This window comes from Typopeltis vanoorti, chromosome 10 (genome assembly GCF_054136105.1).
Source record: "Typopeltis vanoorti isolate ZY-2024b chromosome 10, IOZ_Tvanoo_1.0, whole genome shotgun sequence".
Classification (NCBI taxonomy): domain Eukaryota; kingdom Metazoa; phylum Arthropoda; class Arachnida; order Uropygi; family Thelyphonidae; genus Typopeltis; species Typopeltis vanoorti.
In genome coordinates this window covers 111,586,117-111,602,635 of record NC_143558.1, presented here as the reverse complement: position 1 = coordinate 111,602,635, position 16,519 = coordinate 111,586,117, and the positions used below count along the sequence as shown (strand labels likewise).

At 35.7% G+C, this 16,519-nt stretch overlaps 1 protein-coding gene across 2 annotated transcripts in view; it reads right to left on the bottom strand.

Moving 5' to 3' along the window:
- Tango1 (transport and golgi organization 1) overlaps window positions 1–16,519 on the bottom strand; it is a 395,672-nt gene that overhangs the window by 341,763 nt on the left and 37,390 nt on the right. For both annotated transcript variants that reach the window (XM_090398800.1, XM_090398801.1), the window contains exon 4: window positions 7,960–8,251. In XM_090398800.1, the coding sequence (XP_090254926.1) occupies window positions 7,960–8,251 (292 nt within the window). The remainder of the gene's footprint in view (window positions 1–7,959; window positions 8,252–16,519) is intronic.

The following is a 16,519-nucleotide window of genomic DNA, read 5'->3' as shown; positions in this document are numbered from 1 at the left end:
AACAGATTAAACAGCAGTGGGCCAAGAACAGAACCCTGCCGCACACCACTAGTCACAGACCGTCTTTTGGACTCCTGAATAAACTACTCTTTAATATCTCTCCATCAACCACCCACCTATCCATCTCACCAACCCTATATCCATTCCCATATGTTGCAGTTTATGGATTAGAATTCCATGTGGCATCCTGTCAAACACCTTTGCCAAGTCCAGAAGTATCTCACTGTAAACCCATTTCCCTTATCCAGTTCAGCCGTCACCTTGTTATAAAACTTGAGCAAGTTACTGAGGCATGATCTACTCTTCACAAAGCCATGCTGTCCCCTGTACAGTATCTCATTTTCATCAATCCATTCCTGTATTTTTCCCTTGACTACTTTCTCCAAGACCTCGACAACGACTCCTGATATGCTGATCGGTCGGTAATTTGCAACCGTAGTCTTGGATCCTCCTTTATGCAGTGAAACTATTTTCCCCTCTTTCCACACCTTCGGGACTAAACCAGACCCAAGACTCAGATTAAACAACATGGTCAAGGGCACTGATAATTCCTTAGCCGCTTCACGCAAGACCCGTGCCGGTATACCATCCAATCCCACAGATGTATTCACATTAAGGTTCTGTAATAGACTATTCACCTCCACTTCATTCATCACAATTCCTGTATAAACTAATGGTTCCTTCATTTTTTCAATGTCACTACCTGTATGATATATTTTTGCAAAGTGCGTGCTCGGTAACTCCACTATATCGACTGATTCAGTGACCTCCGTATACCATCGTCATTCCTTAAAATCATTTTGCCGTGTACAGGTTTTTTTTTGCTTGCAGCATATTGAAAGAATTGTTTGGGATTCTATTTTGCTTGCATAGCTAGTTTCCTTTCATAATCTGCTTTTGCTTTTTTTACCACACTCGTTACCCTTCTGGCCTGCACTTTATACCATTCATGTGCCTGCTGGTCATCCCTTTCTTTAAATTCCCTCCACAGTTGTTTCTTTTTTTGCAGCTCAAGCTTTATGGTGTTATTCATCCATTTAACCTCTACTTGTTTAACTATTCGGACCTAAATGAAACAAGCAGTGATAGCACAGTGGTAAAAAACACTCAACAGGCATACAGTCAAGAATACATATCCACAATTCTCATGTTAAATTAGGACATCACTTTTGCTCTAATAAAACTATCTATGTGAAAAAATTTTTTCTCTGATGTTGTCATAAACAGAATATAGCTTTGATATAGTTATTTTTATTTTATTTCGTTCTTTTTTTTTTTCACTAAAGGTCAGGCCAAGAATAACCATTGATCAAATAATTGATCAATGTAATATACCTTATCTCTCTCTGTGTGTGTGTATAGTTCAGATGATGACCTGAATATGAAGGTCGAAACATCGGGAAATTAAATAATCATTTCTAATACAGTTGTAGTCTGCATAATTTATCTGAAATGAATGCAATAATTCAATTACATATGGGCTATTTGCAAAGTAACAGATATTTTACTTGGTCGGCATTTCAGTGATATTGAATTTATATTCTTCTATAGTACTTTTTCTATAAGAGAAAAGCAAAAACGTTATAATGTACAGCAATCCCTTGATTAATGCGCCTAATGCATTCTTTAAAACAGGCGCATTAATCGAAAATGCACTAATCGAATATAGTAACCTATGAGAAAATGTATAATTCGTTCCTTAGATTTCTTTTTTGACCCTTAAGTTTTTTTTTTTATAAAAGAATTAGGGTATGTCTCAGGGACTAGTTAAAGGAAAACCAAGAAGCTGAAAGACAATAAAACATACTCAGAATATAAATTTATTATTCTGCTTCTTAACAAAGAATTGAGCTAACGTACTTTGGCAGGAATTCTGTTTCTTTTTTTCATACAACTGATGGCAAGGACTTATTACCTCTTCTGCAAATTTTACTGGTTCTCTCTTCATCAGGGCCAGCCACTAAGCAGTGCTGCTTGAAAACTCCGATTGTACGAAAACTATTTTCAAATTATTTCTGTGAAACCTCTTTGGGCTTGTCAGTGATTAATTTTCTTCATATTCTTCAGGATTCTTCCCCCTGTGCATCTAAATTTAGCAGGTCGGAATCACTCAACTTCTCAGAATGAGATTTAATTAACTTAGATTCATTTGAAAAGCCTCTAAAATCATTTGCACAATGTAGAAGAACGTGCTTCCAAACGGCTCGCATATTGCTAGCAGTAATTTCATTTGACTTTGCGACTTTATAACCAGAGGCTGAGATTTCTCTGATTTGCTAGAAAAGTCTTGGAAGGCATTCGCTTCCAAGAAAGGCCGGTTTCATCGACATTCAATATTTGTTGATCACAATAGTCCGCTTCTTGCACAATTTTCTTCAAAACCTCTGGATATCTCATCAGCATTCGAGGCTTCGCCTGTGATTAGAACATTATGTAGGCTATTTCTCTTTTTGAAACGCTCAAATCACCTAGCACTAATGTGGAATTCTTCTTCTTTTCCATCATTGATAGCCTTTTTTCCCAGGTTACAAAGAGACTTTTAATTTAATAAGGCTAATGTTTACTGCGATCTGGTTACCATCTTCGATCCAGGTAAAAATAAGTCTCTCTGATTCAATCATTATAATACTTTGATTTCGAGTGCATGCATGATGAACTTGAAGAAGCCTTACCTTTCGCTTTGTATTCAACAGTTGATTCACCCATTTTTGTGTTCTTGTCCTATCTTTGCTCTGGACTCGCCTTGTTCATTTTTCTTTATTATTTCAAGTTTTTCTTCCAATCAGATTACTTTTCGAATCATTTTCACACTTCTATTTTTTGCTCACTAATTCTTTTACTCATGATTAAAGGTTAGGAAAATAATTTAAAATAAAAAAAGTAAGGAAAATAATTGCACGAGATACGATCAGCAAAATGATATGTAAAGCAGATGACATAAATTTTGGCGTTAAATTTGGAACATAGCGTACATAAAAATAGTGTAGTATGCCATTAAAAAATAACTTTGTAAAATGTTAAATCGGTAACTAAATTATTTCTAAAAATTATTTTAACTAAATTATTTCTAAAAAATTAAAACTAAAAATTTTCGATCTATAAAATAGTTAGACATAAAAAATTTATAGATCGAAAATTTTTAAAATCTGAAACATTTATTTTTAAGATGTACATAGGCGCACTAATCAAATTTGGGTATCGAAAAAAAATGATGCACTAATCAGGAGATCATTAATCGAGAGATTGCTGTACTTAGAGCCAGATCTGGTGCCAAATACATCATAAAAGATTCATCAGTAAATGTGGAAAAATATTCTATCACTGCTGTTAATCATTAACTTGGAACTAACAAAACAGTTCAGAGCTATACAGTTTGTTTCAAAATCACCAAATTCACTCTTTCTCTTTCTATATATATATCACCATCGTCAAATTCCTGATATGTACCCTCAAGGGGTGTACAGGATATGATAGTATTACATGAAAAAAAATTACATCATTAACTTCCTATCTACAATTTTCCTCCAAATCAGTCTGTTACTTGTCAAGACTCCAACATTATCAGATCTTATATTTCTATCGTCTAAGGCACTTTGTACCGTATCAATCCAGCTATATCTTGGTCTTCCTCTAGGTTGTTTTGCTGCCAACCTGGCAGAGAACACTTGTTTTGCTAAACTTTCCTCGCCCATTCTGTCCAAGTGGCCATACCACCTGGGATTAGCTCTGCTAACGCATTCCTCGATGCTGACAATATCAAGTTCTTTCCTAATATCCTCGTTTTTAATATGATATTGCCATTGATGCCATCTGTCCACACCTATAATCTTTCTCAAGACTCTCATATCTGTTGTCTCTAGTCTTTGGTCAAGTGTTTTACTTCTAACCCAGCTCTCAGATCCATAAGTTAAAACTGGTTTGAACACTGTCTTGTATACAGCTAATTTAGTGTTCCGACTAATTTCTCTCTTATTCCATATGAATTTATTCAATTGACTTCCTACCATACCAGCTTTGCTGATTCTGTTGTCTATTTCTATATTTAATTTACCACCTTCAGTAAAAATTGTGCCTAAATAGCTGAAGTGTTTTACTTATTCAACAGGTTCTCCATTCACAACACAGTTTACACTTTCAATGATTCTGCCTATATTCATTGTCTCTGTTCTTTTTATTGCTGACCTTCATACCATATCTATTACAACAGTTATTCAATTTAGTCAGGGAATCTTGCAGACTTGTAGTGGATTTATTTAGAAGTATAACATCATCCGCATAAAGCAAAGAGCTGACATTAACATCTGCAATTTTGATATTACGCTTAATACCACTTTCCTTCATAATGTGATCCATATAGATAATGAATAACAGAGGGGATAATGTTCATCCTTGTCTCACACCATATTTAACATTAAACCAGTTTTTATGTCACCTTTATCATCTCTAACTCCTTTTACAGCACTCTTTCCTCCATTCCTAAGCTTCTTCAACAACCTCCAGAATATTTTGCCACCTTCTTAATATTTATTTTCTATATTCTTGCCAAAGTCCTCCCATGACTTTTGTTTAGGTAGTTTTTACACAGTGTTTAGCATTCTTGCATTTGTCTCTGTATTCTATAAGAGCCCAAGCCGACTTATTTGCCAGGAACTTCTGATATGCTTTCTTCTTTTCCTTCACTGCCTCTTTAACTTCTTTAAGAGCACAAGCTGACTTATTTGACAAGAACTTTTGATATGCTTTCTTCTTTTTCTTCACTGCCTCTAACTTCCTGTGTCCACCAGGGAGTTCTGATTTTTTTTATCCTTGCAGACAACCTAACCACATGCCTCTCGGTCAGAATCAATCAATGTTTTCTTCAGAGTTTGCCACTGAATTTCCAAGGTTTGATTCATGTTCTCAAACTCTTTCATTTTTTCTTCAATAATCTTTGTGTATTTTAGTCTACAGATCACATATGAGAGTTGCTCAACTTTTATTCGCTTTAAAACTTTCTTACATGTTATTCTTTTCGATATGAAATTCAATTTTATCCTGCTCAATACTAAATGGTGATCACTTCCAATTTCAAATCCTCTGTACACTCTCGTGTCCTGCATCAGGGAGAAAACATCACTATCAACAATAACATAGTCAATGAGACTTTTCTTATTCCTAGCCTCTTCGCTCCATGTGAATTTGTGCACATTTTTATGTTGGAACATGGTGTTAGTAATAACCAGTCCATGTCCTGAGCAGAAATCCAACAGATATTTGCCATGATGATTAGCTTTGCTCTTTTCTCCAAATTTTCCCAAAATATTTTTGTATGTCTCACAATCATTTCCTACTCTGCTATTTAGATCCCCAACCAGGACCAACTTTTCCTTTTTCATTGTGTCAGTTGCTTTTTCTAATGCCTCAAAAAATTCCTCCACTTCTACCTTAGTAGAACCTTCTGTGGGACCATAGGCACAAATAAGTCTCACTCTCCAGTTCCCCATTCTCATATTTGCCCACATTACTCTACTTGAGACTGACTGCCATTCAAGAAGATTTGCCTCGTATTTTGTGTTGAATACTATGGCTAGTCCTTTTCCTTGATTGTCATTGCCTGAATATAACATTTTGTATTTATTACTCAGAAAGATCTCACCAGTTTTTGTCTTTTTTGTTTCAGTCACCCCTATTATGTCGATCTGGTACTTATCTAATTCCTCAGCTAGCTCCATTTCTTTGCCATTCAGGCTTCTTAGGTTGATAGTACCGATTTTTAACTCTGGTGATGTTGAGTTGGGGTTTGTTTTCAGATTCGTTCCAGTAGCTGACTTTTCGTTGTTCGCCCTGGTTCCCTGGCGAAAACAACAGGGGCCTTGTTTAACCGGGTGACGCCCCAGCCGGCATGCAATTTTGTCATGTTGTACCATCATTTTTTTATTTTGGTTTAACCAATAAGAATACAATTTGGTCGGCTAAATCCCAAATTGCCAGCCCATCCTCGTTCGTTCAGTATCCAAGTAGATACGCAACAGGATGCACCAAGAGAAGGTGAAGATTGGACATTAGGTCAGAAGCCCTGGTCGGTTCTCCTCTCAGTTATACAGCTTTGACCCTTAAGCACCCCTCTATATATATATATATATATATATATATATATATATATATATATATATATATATATATGTATATATAATATATTATTATTATTATTATTACATGACACCTCCAGAGAGTCCAAAGACTCATCGAGGGGAGGGCACCTACTCTACAACTCTGTCTCCATGACTCAATCCAACTGACAAATTGCAACTACACCAACGCCATTTACGGCCTGCCACCACTAGTATTTTCACAGACCATCACAAACATCCATGCCCATTGCAGGATTCAACCCTGCAGCCTTTTGACTGGAGAGCAGATATGCTAACCACTTAGCCATATCTGATATATATATATATAAAGTAATGAATGGTGGAGCAGTAAAAAATTAATCAGGCTAGGGAGAACCTGATCAACTTCAAGACTGTGGTAGAAAATTTTTGATAAATAATAAGCATGTAAAAATCTGTTGAAGAACATTGGAAACATTTCAGCATCCTTGAAACACAAGCAAAGAGCAGCAGCAGCAGCAGTGAAAGATTCCATAGAAACAAAAAAGCTAAAATCAGACTGAAAGGTAGTATAATGAATGATTACTGTCACATGTGAAAAAGGAAAGCCAAGAGAGAGTTATAAATGGAAATATTAAGAAGTATAATTAATTTTAAATAAAATTTATTATGTCTACTTGTTGGTTTTTCATACATTTTAAAAACAATTTTAAAAGAAAGTTTATAGCAAATTTTTAATCAAATTGTTATTATAATGCTGAATATTCTTAAACTTTTCATATTTTATGATTTGTGAAAAATAAATATTAATGACACTTTGAAAATCTGCATTACATAGTGGATGCCAATTAAAAATTTTTAAACTTGTAGACAAGCATCATGGACCACTGACAAGGATATAGTCTCATATGAATTCAAATTTAGCTAAGAACTTGTTGCATTCAGATATAACATCAGTATATATCTGTATTTTATTTCAGCCACTCGAAAATTGGCAGAAATAAAAACAGCTTACTTTCAACTATAGCAAAAAATTGTTACAACAAATCCACTAGATATAACTGTGGAAAGGGTACAAAGGCAGATAACAAAGATGGTTTCAGGACTGTACAATGTTAGTTATGAGGATCGGCTGAGGGAATATGGACTGCATTGTTTGGTGGATAGAAGGAGAGGTGATATGATCGAGACTTTTAAACTTTGAGAGGTGGTTACAGGGTCGACACTGGGGAGTTCTTTCACTTGGTTGAACAGCAGGAAGGACTGATGACAAGGGCCAATCCCTGGAAGTTATGAAAGGAATATGTGAGCAAGAGGGTGAGGAGTGGTTTCTTTGCATGGAGGGTGGTTGAATCATGGAATGCATTGCCTGATATAGCGGTGAGAGTGAGAACGGTCAATGAGTTTAAGGAGTGGTACGATAGACTTTGTGTTTCCTAGGAGGGACCTCCCACGATGAGTCTTGATAGACTTTGTTGGAGGCCTGAATAATAATAATAATAACCAACTACTGAAAAATTTTGACCAAAGCACCATAGGAACAATGCTGTGTTAAAAGCAATTTGATATAGCCAATTATCTGCTATAACAAACTATTACTATGGTCTCTGCAAGTTTACTACTGAGAATCATCTGCAAGAACAAAAAAAAAAAGAATACTTAATGGCATCAGCTATCCTTTCCTGCATCATCTATTTTATTTTTTTAGAAGCTCAGTGCTCTCATTCACTCAGTATAACCATTAAAAATCCTCAAAGTGCACAAATCTATGCTAAAGGAAATTCACCATAAGCTGCCTATCCACCATTATAGAAATTATTTCTGTGAGTCTGCAATAGTGAAATTGAATGAACTGCATAAAAGAACATACCTGTGGACATCTGTGTTTCCTTACCACTGTCATCTATTTTGTTTTTTTGAGGCTCATAATGCTCGTTTTCATCAGCTATCTGTTTTTCTGGGTGCTTTCTCGGAACATTTATATTCTTATCATTTTCTAAACTGCTCTCACTTACACTTTTAACGGATACATCTGAACCATATTCATAACCAATTTCATTCACATATTTAGAATTCTGTCCTCTTTCACCTGCAGTCTGGTATTCAGTGGTTCTTGATCTATGTGAAAGAGTATCTTTTCTTTCTGCTTCCTGAAGAAGATTCTGAATTAAGACAGAAATTTAAATTATAATTTATATAAATATGCTATTTAAAAAAATAAAAATTAACAAAATTATGTCATGCACCTTGCATGATTTTTGGTACGCATGCATGTGCGTGCACACACACAAATTTGCATTCATTCATAAATTATATAATACTATTTTTCATATTAATTACAAGTTGTCAAACATAACTCACAAAAATTGTTTAACAAAATAGAATTATAAACCACAAATGTCATAAAAAACATTTATGAAAATACTTACTTTAATAAATGATTATGTAATCATTTTATTTATTTTAATGGGGTTGTCTGCATGGTTAGCCTAGTGGCTATGTACTTCGCAACAATATGCCTGGGGAAAGAGTGTCCTAGGTTCAAATCCCATCGGTGACGTGAGGAACTGAAGGATCTTCCTCAGCCATAGTCAAGTTAGCCGGTCTTGGGCATGAAAAGTAGGGTTTTTTCCGCCAGTTTATCCTTGAGTTTTTCATCCCACAAAGCAGGCAAACTGGCCTTGAGAACTAATACTAGGGACATAGGATACACTGGGGCATACGGCTGACCACCTTATCCAGTGAACGGTTTGCGGTCTGATGATTAATAAACCCTCGACACCGCAAGGTAAAAGAGGGAAAGGAAGATGAGATTTTAATGTCATTAGATCTGTCCACAAAATGTTTAAATATCATCCAATAAATAGTGTAATAAAAATTCACCATAATTCAGAGCTAATAAGTTCATTCTTGTGATTCCAACTACAAAAGCTTGAAAGTGTGGTGACTTCTCAACTGCATAATGAATCTGACCATATGGAAGACTGATAATTTTTATGATAATTTTATTAATAATGATTACTATCATCTCATATTTTGTATGTAGATTTGGGTGCTGATAGTATTTCACAATATGTCTGACGAGCATTACCATAAGAAAATTAATAACATGTTTATTAGGCAGCTAATAGTTTGTGTTTCAAATTGGCATCTTCAAGGCATAAATATCTAGTCACAATACATAGTCAATAACAATTAGTGTTGAAAACAGCTCAAATTGTAACAGACAACCAATTTCCTACAACCCTGATGACATCTACTGCCAGATAAAATGTTTACAACTGTCAGGATGGAGTTAGTCATGCGACTGTCTCATTACTTTAGGTAAATTAATGCAACAACACTCATTGAGGCTAAAGAGGAGTGTTTCACTACTGACAAAAAAAAAATGGTCTACCAGTCCTGATGCTGCATAATGGCAACAAATTCATTTATTGTGTTCTCTGAGGCAGATGTTAACAGATATTCCTGTCTGTCCATAGTAGGTCAAGTCTGAAGCACAGGATATTTCATACACTACTGCATTTGATAGAGGGTTGATCATTTGATGAGATGACATTTACTAGTTTGAGGTGCAATTTCAGTGGTGTGAAGTCATACTTATTTAGTACTTCAGCTATCTTTTGAGATGTATACAGAAAAAGAAAAAGTTAATGCTTTGGTTTTGAGTGTTTGGGGAGGACGAGGAGACAAGGTCTAGTATTTTGTCTATTTTATAAAGGTTGCAGCCACTGGTTAAAATGTGTGGCAAAGTTTGTTGTTTTGAAAGATGACAAACCCATGTTTCCAAGAGAAAAAAAGTTCTTCCACCTCCACATGAGACTGGCTAACTAACCTTCAGCTGAAAAGTTCTCATGAAGGCTCATCATGTGGACTTATGGTTGGAAAGACATGGATTCAAACCCAAGTCTTTCCAACCACAACTGCATTGTCATATAGCAGCAAATGACAGAGGAGCTGTGACATTAGAACAAACAACCTTGGAGGTATGAATTAGAGTTTTAAGAATATTATACCTAGCCCAACAATAGTTGGCTAGATGATGGTTTATCTTTCAGCATATGCTGGCTTAATATAAATAAATAAATAATAAACCATTCAAAACACATGTGACTGACATATCAAGAAAGGGCAGGCAGTTTTGATTCTTTTTCTACTATGAAGCGTACTACAGGCTGTTTACATGCATTAAAAAGTAATCTAATGTATCTGGCTGAAATGACCAAATGGCAAACACAATCTACATAGTACAACCAGACTAAAGGTTTCAATGTACAAGGGTGGTCTGAAAAGTTCTTGACCATAGATGGCAACACTATCGGCACGATTTTTTTCTTCTTCTAAGTTGGTACATCTGTCATAAGCATCCATTTGAAATTGCAAGTCATTCTATTAAGTAGTTTGTTTTATATAGCTATCTGAAGCAAAAGTGTTATCTGTATCCTTGAAAGGATAAAATTGATTATAGTGTGGTTATAAAATTCTTTGTAAAAGAAGGTTTAAGGCAAAACAAATTCATTCGAAGTTCATAAAAGTTTATGGGCAATCTTTTCCTGGTTTTTTTGACAATTAAATAATGGGCAGCCAATTTTAAACGTGGCTGTACCAGCCTTGAAGATGATTCAAGTGAAGGACATCCAAAAAGCGTAACACCACCAGAAATCATTGATCACGTGCATGATATGGTATTGGATGACTGGTGAATCAGAGTGTGTGAAATTGCTAAGACTATAGGCAATTCAAAAGAATGTGTAGGATATATTTTGCATGAAGAATTGCAAATGAAAAAGCTTTGCACAAGATGGGTGATGCACTTGCTCACAGCAGATCAAAAACGCACTCGTACTGCATTGTGTGTGTGCATGGCATGACAAAACAGTGAACAGAAGCTGGTTGTTCAGCGCCAAAGAAGACAAAGTCGGTTTCATCAGCAGAAAAGGTCATGGCATTGGTGTTTTGGGATGCTAAAGGCATTTTGTTTATTAATTATCTTGAAAATGGTAAAACAGTAACCAGGGAATATTATTCCAATATTTTAACTAGACTAGACGAAACAATTTGTGAGTAAATACCTGGTTTGCAGAGAAAAAAAATCATCTTTCATCAGGACAATGCACCTGCCCACAAAGGTGCTTTGACAAAGGTCCTTTTGGGAAATTTAAGGGATCTGCACTATGAATTGTTGGAATATCCACCCTGTTCCCCAGATTTGGCTCCCTCTGACTTCTATCTCTTCCCAAAACTAAAACTCTTCCTTGGTGGTCAGTGTTTTTCTTTGAATCAAGACATGATTTCAGCTGTAGAGGGGTATTTTGCAGATCTTACTGAGAACCACTACAGGGATGGGATAATGGCACTGGAGCATTAGTGGAATAAATGTATTAGTCTTAAGGGAGATTATGTTGAAAAATTAAAATAATTTTGAAATTATAATTTCGTTTTTCCATTGTTAGGTAGAGAACTTTTCAGACCACCCTCGTATAATTGACATTTTTATAAAGGTAAACTTGCTATTCAAGTTTACTCTCTATTATCAACTATTGGGCATAAAGGAAATATTTGATTTGTGAATTTCTGGGGCCACACATATTCAATGATGTTCAACATTAAAGTGTTTTAGCATGTTAATGATTTTTTTTTTTTTTTTTTTTTACCTGCAGGAGGTAACGTTTTTCAATAATTTAATAAAGTTCCCACTTCTGGAAGTTAGCAAGGCCTTTATCTATAATCTGATAAGAAGAATTATCATTTAGAATACCCTCCCTTCTTTTTTAATCTCTCGTTTGATTCATAATGACAATTACTTAAATAAAGAGCCAATAGGCTTCACTTCGGCGATGTAACATTGAAATAATGTGGGATTTAATATCCTCTTAATTTAAATTAAAATCATAATGACAATAGTATTACCCTTATTAAGTATTACTCTAATTATAAATGATATTCTTAATACTGTGTAGCTTTTTAAGGCAAATGAATCATTCAAGCTGTCTTTGCTCCACAAACTCTAATAATCACTCTAACCTTTTGGATTACTTACATCTAAAACTGGATTTTCTGTAGTGAAAATAACCCAAATAGTGGGATCATTCTTTCTTGGGAATTTCAATGTCCACAACTCAAACTAGATACCCATCTCTAATTCCACAAAGTGAGTGCACTGACATGACACATAGTCCATCTATCTATCCCTTGGAATACCAGACAATCCTCACTATCCTGAAAGCACACTATACCTCTTCTTTGAAATACACTACAGATATCAGTTCTCCTCTTTGTAACTCAGATCACAGCATTAAGTTTCCTTTCCTATGCAACAACTTTCACACAACCATTCTAAGACTTTTCTCTTCTGACAAAACAAGGGTCAAATGGTTGCTTCTAATTCTCCTTTCTATAGTATGACTACTATTTTCATTTTCGAGATCCAAACATCTGCTCAGACCAATAAACAGAAATAATTCGTACTGAAATGAAGGCATTCATCCTCATCACTTAGCTCAAACCTGATCCAAGCAATGCTTCTTAAAAAGTATACCAAGGCAAGGCAATCCAAAATTAGCATATGCAAGTGGCTCAAGACCAAAGCTCTAGCAATGGACCCAGCGTATACTGCAGCTTGCAACAAAAAAAAATTCTGAAAGGGCCCAAACACCAACTTGCCTCCTTTTCAAATGGTAGTCAAGCTTTCAAGTCTCTCACCAAGACCACTGGGACCAACTTCTGCCCATTTGATTTTTCCAATGTTCTCATATCCAGATAGTATCACTCTCACTTTATCCAAAAGACAAGGTTGCCTGGTATCACTTTTCTACTCCAACTCTTGCATAGATGGTACCTATTCTGTCAAGAACTGTTCACCCAATGGAATCATTAGTCTTTTATCAGAAAGAAATAAGAAAAATCCTGATAACTTAGATACCAATAAATCAAAAGATCCTGGCATTTCCCTATTGTGTAGAATTCTATGTTGTCTCTTCAATATTTCTACTTGACTATCATTTACAGCATGGAAACAAGCCTACATTCTACCACAATTATTCTTACCTCAGTTATCTAAAAAAACCATGCAGAAGGTTATCAAAAGAAAACTTCTTTAGCACCTGCTAATTAATGATCAGCAGTATGGATTCCACCACTTTTAATCCATAGCTGATCTAATTTTCACTACCTGTCATTGGACATAAGCAAATGACTCCCGACATTTCTAAGACATCTGATTAGACCTCGTACAGAGAACTACTATCCTGCGGCCAGAGACTTCTTTCCTTTAAAATGGGTCACTAGCTTCCCTGTGTTTACTGAGTAATTGTCATGGTAGATTTCCCTCTCAGATTTCCAACAATGTAGGAGTACTTCAGAGATCTGCCCTCTAACCAACTCTTCATGCCATCCATAATCTCCCCCTGACTTCAAATCTTATTTACAGCTATGCTGTTGACAGTATGCTCCATTCCTCTTCCTCATTTGACACAATTTTTAATGATCAATCATTAAAAACCATAAGAGCTTCCATAATCAACATCCTAAATTCTTATCTTCTTTTTCTTCAGATGGCATGAGGATAACTTTGTGAACCTCAATTCTACAATAATACAGTCTCTAATGTCTAGCAAGATAAATCTCATATCACTCCTCCTTACTCCAAATATGATAAAATTTCTCTTCTTAGCCTGACTTACATCTCCAACCTACACTTTTTATGGCACATACACATCTCAGTCATATCTTTGGCCTCAGATAAAGAAATTTGGAGTACCTTACTACTCAAGACAATATTTCTCAACCATAGAATATTACTCACATACTTGAGAGGATGCATCCAAAAAACTTCCCAAAGACTGCTCAGTGCTATGAAGAAAAGGGCAATCAGTGACCTTCTCTCACAAATTCACTCCAATCACTCTCTTACTAGCATTCAGTTGCTTTCCAAAGTCTCTTCTGTAAGTAATTTAATCAACAATGTTCTGGAGAACTGGATGCCATTGTTCCTCCTCTTTCTTCTACGACTTTAATACTTGTTATTGAAAGAGCAGCTGTTAGTCAACACCTCTTTACCATCGAATGTTACCAAACTATCAACTTCTCTTTCATTTTATCTATCCTTGTTTTTTGGACAGCATTCGTCATTCTGTTTTCCCCAAAGACTACAATTACTGAGCCTCAACTGTTCAAGAAACACACAAACAGATTTCTTCTTTCTTCTTCTTATCCACACATACAGCACTGACATTCTATTGGTTTTGTGACCTTTCGTATGTGGGGTCTGATAATTTTTTCTGTGATATATTGTGTACAAGCAATATGGATTTGGTCATGATATATGCAACATCTAAGCAGATAATGCTCATTGTAGAAGGTAAACAGTAGATACCACTTTTGATATTCAGCATTTCTAATTTGGGTACTAGTCTGGGTGTGAGGACAAATTATGGCTTTGAATACAGTGTTGGTAGCTTCTCTCTAAGAATCCATGATGACAAATTCACAATGTGATCTAGATTAAGTTATCAAATTATTTTATTTGAAAGCAGCTTGTGGTACAGCAGGAGACAGAAATGAGAAAAGAATAAAAGTGTGAGAAACTGGGAGTAAATTGAAAGTATTGTATGAAGACTCAATGATAAGAGGTATACCAAATAAGAAAGTGATGAAAGCAGGTGCAAAGATAAAATGTTAGTGAAGTTTGCAGAAGAAATGAGTGTATCAGTTAATTATTTTGGCAGTCACAAATGATTTCAAAGGTGAGAAATAATGCAATGAGAGACGATATAAAACAGTTGTTGGAAAAAGCGAAAATGAAGAGTAAAAAAGTAAAGCTTGTGAGTCTGCTGCCTCAGTATGATAAGACAAACTGAGAAGAAGGGCCTTGATTGCCAATGAGAAGATTGTGCAGAAGGAATGGTTGGCAGTTTATTGATGTATGGAATGAATTTGATGGGCAAAAGGACCTATGCCTGATGGACTGCACTTGAATGGATTTGGAGTTAGATGACTGAAGAAAGTGGACCAGTGACAGACTGGAATTACAAAATCAGGGAAACTAGAGGTATTTGGGGGGGGGGGGCATTCAAGCATATGTCTAGCCACATTTGGGACAAACGAGTGCAAGAATGACTGTGAAGAGCTGGATGCAGTTTCCATGTTTCAAATCTGAATGGACAGATAATAACATTATGTAAAGATAACTGTGGCCCAAGGGAATGTTGAAGTACATGTATACAAATGCATGAAGTATTAGAAATAAAGCAGAGTTATGAGACAATTGAAGATGTTGATACTTTTATATACCTTTGATCAGTAATAAATAAACAAGGCAGCACCGACAAAGACGTTTTACAAAGAATTGCATAAGAAAAAGCATAAGAAACTACATGAAATGAATGGCATTAGTGCATGGGCAGTAGTCAAGGATTATTTGAGCAAGATAATATGAGACTGCATACCCTGGGTCAGGAGGATAAACTGAGTAGGATTAAGCGAATTAAATGAATGAGTAGCAAAAAGGGGATTAGCATGCTCATGAGCAATCTAAAGCACAAGCAAGAAGGGTAACTAGTATGGTAAGCAAGGCTAAAGCAGATTTTGAGAGAAAATTAGCTAAGCAGGCCAAAGTAAATCCAAAAGAGTTTTTTTTGCTACGTAGCAAGTAAGAGAAAGAATGATTAATGAAAGATAACTTGACTTAATGCTGATGGTAGGAAAGTGACAGAAGCAGAAGAAATAGTTCAATTACTAAGTGATCACTTGGCAAGGATATCATCTAGGGGGAGTGACTTTGCAGTTAATTATGTGACAGAGACTGATGTAAAAATTGAGGTAGATGAACTGGAGGTACCCAATATATTGAAAAATATCACTGTGAATACAGCAGTGGGCCTGGACAGTATGACGAATTCATTTAATATAAGTCTCAGCTCTGGCAAGGTTCCAAGGGGAGGGGAGTGGAAAGAGGGTAAGTTAGTTCCATTACATAATGGTGGTCCAAGATAGAAGTAGCAAATTACAGACCAATTAGTATCTCTGGAGTGGTGGTTAAAGTATTGGAAAAGTTGGTTAAAAATAAAATTCAGGAATAGGTATTTAGGAATATGATAATCTATAGGAGGGTAGCATGACTTTGTATAAAAGATAGGTCCTGCCTCAGTAATTTATTCACATTTCATAAGGTGAGCAGAACTGGATAAAGGAAATGGCTATACTATGATACTGATGAACTTTGCAAAGACATTTGACAGAATACCACATGGAAAACTATTACATAAGTTGGAACAAAGGGGAATGGATGTGAGGCTGGCAGCATGGATTGGGGGGGGGGGCTGACAGACATCAGAAGGTGGTATATGGTGGTGTGGAATCAAGGCAAATGAGGGTAACTAGTGCAGTGCCTCCAGGGTTCTGAAATGGGACCACTATTCTGTAATTGGTAC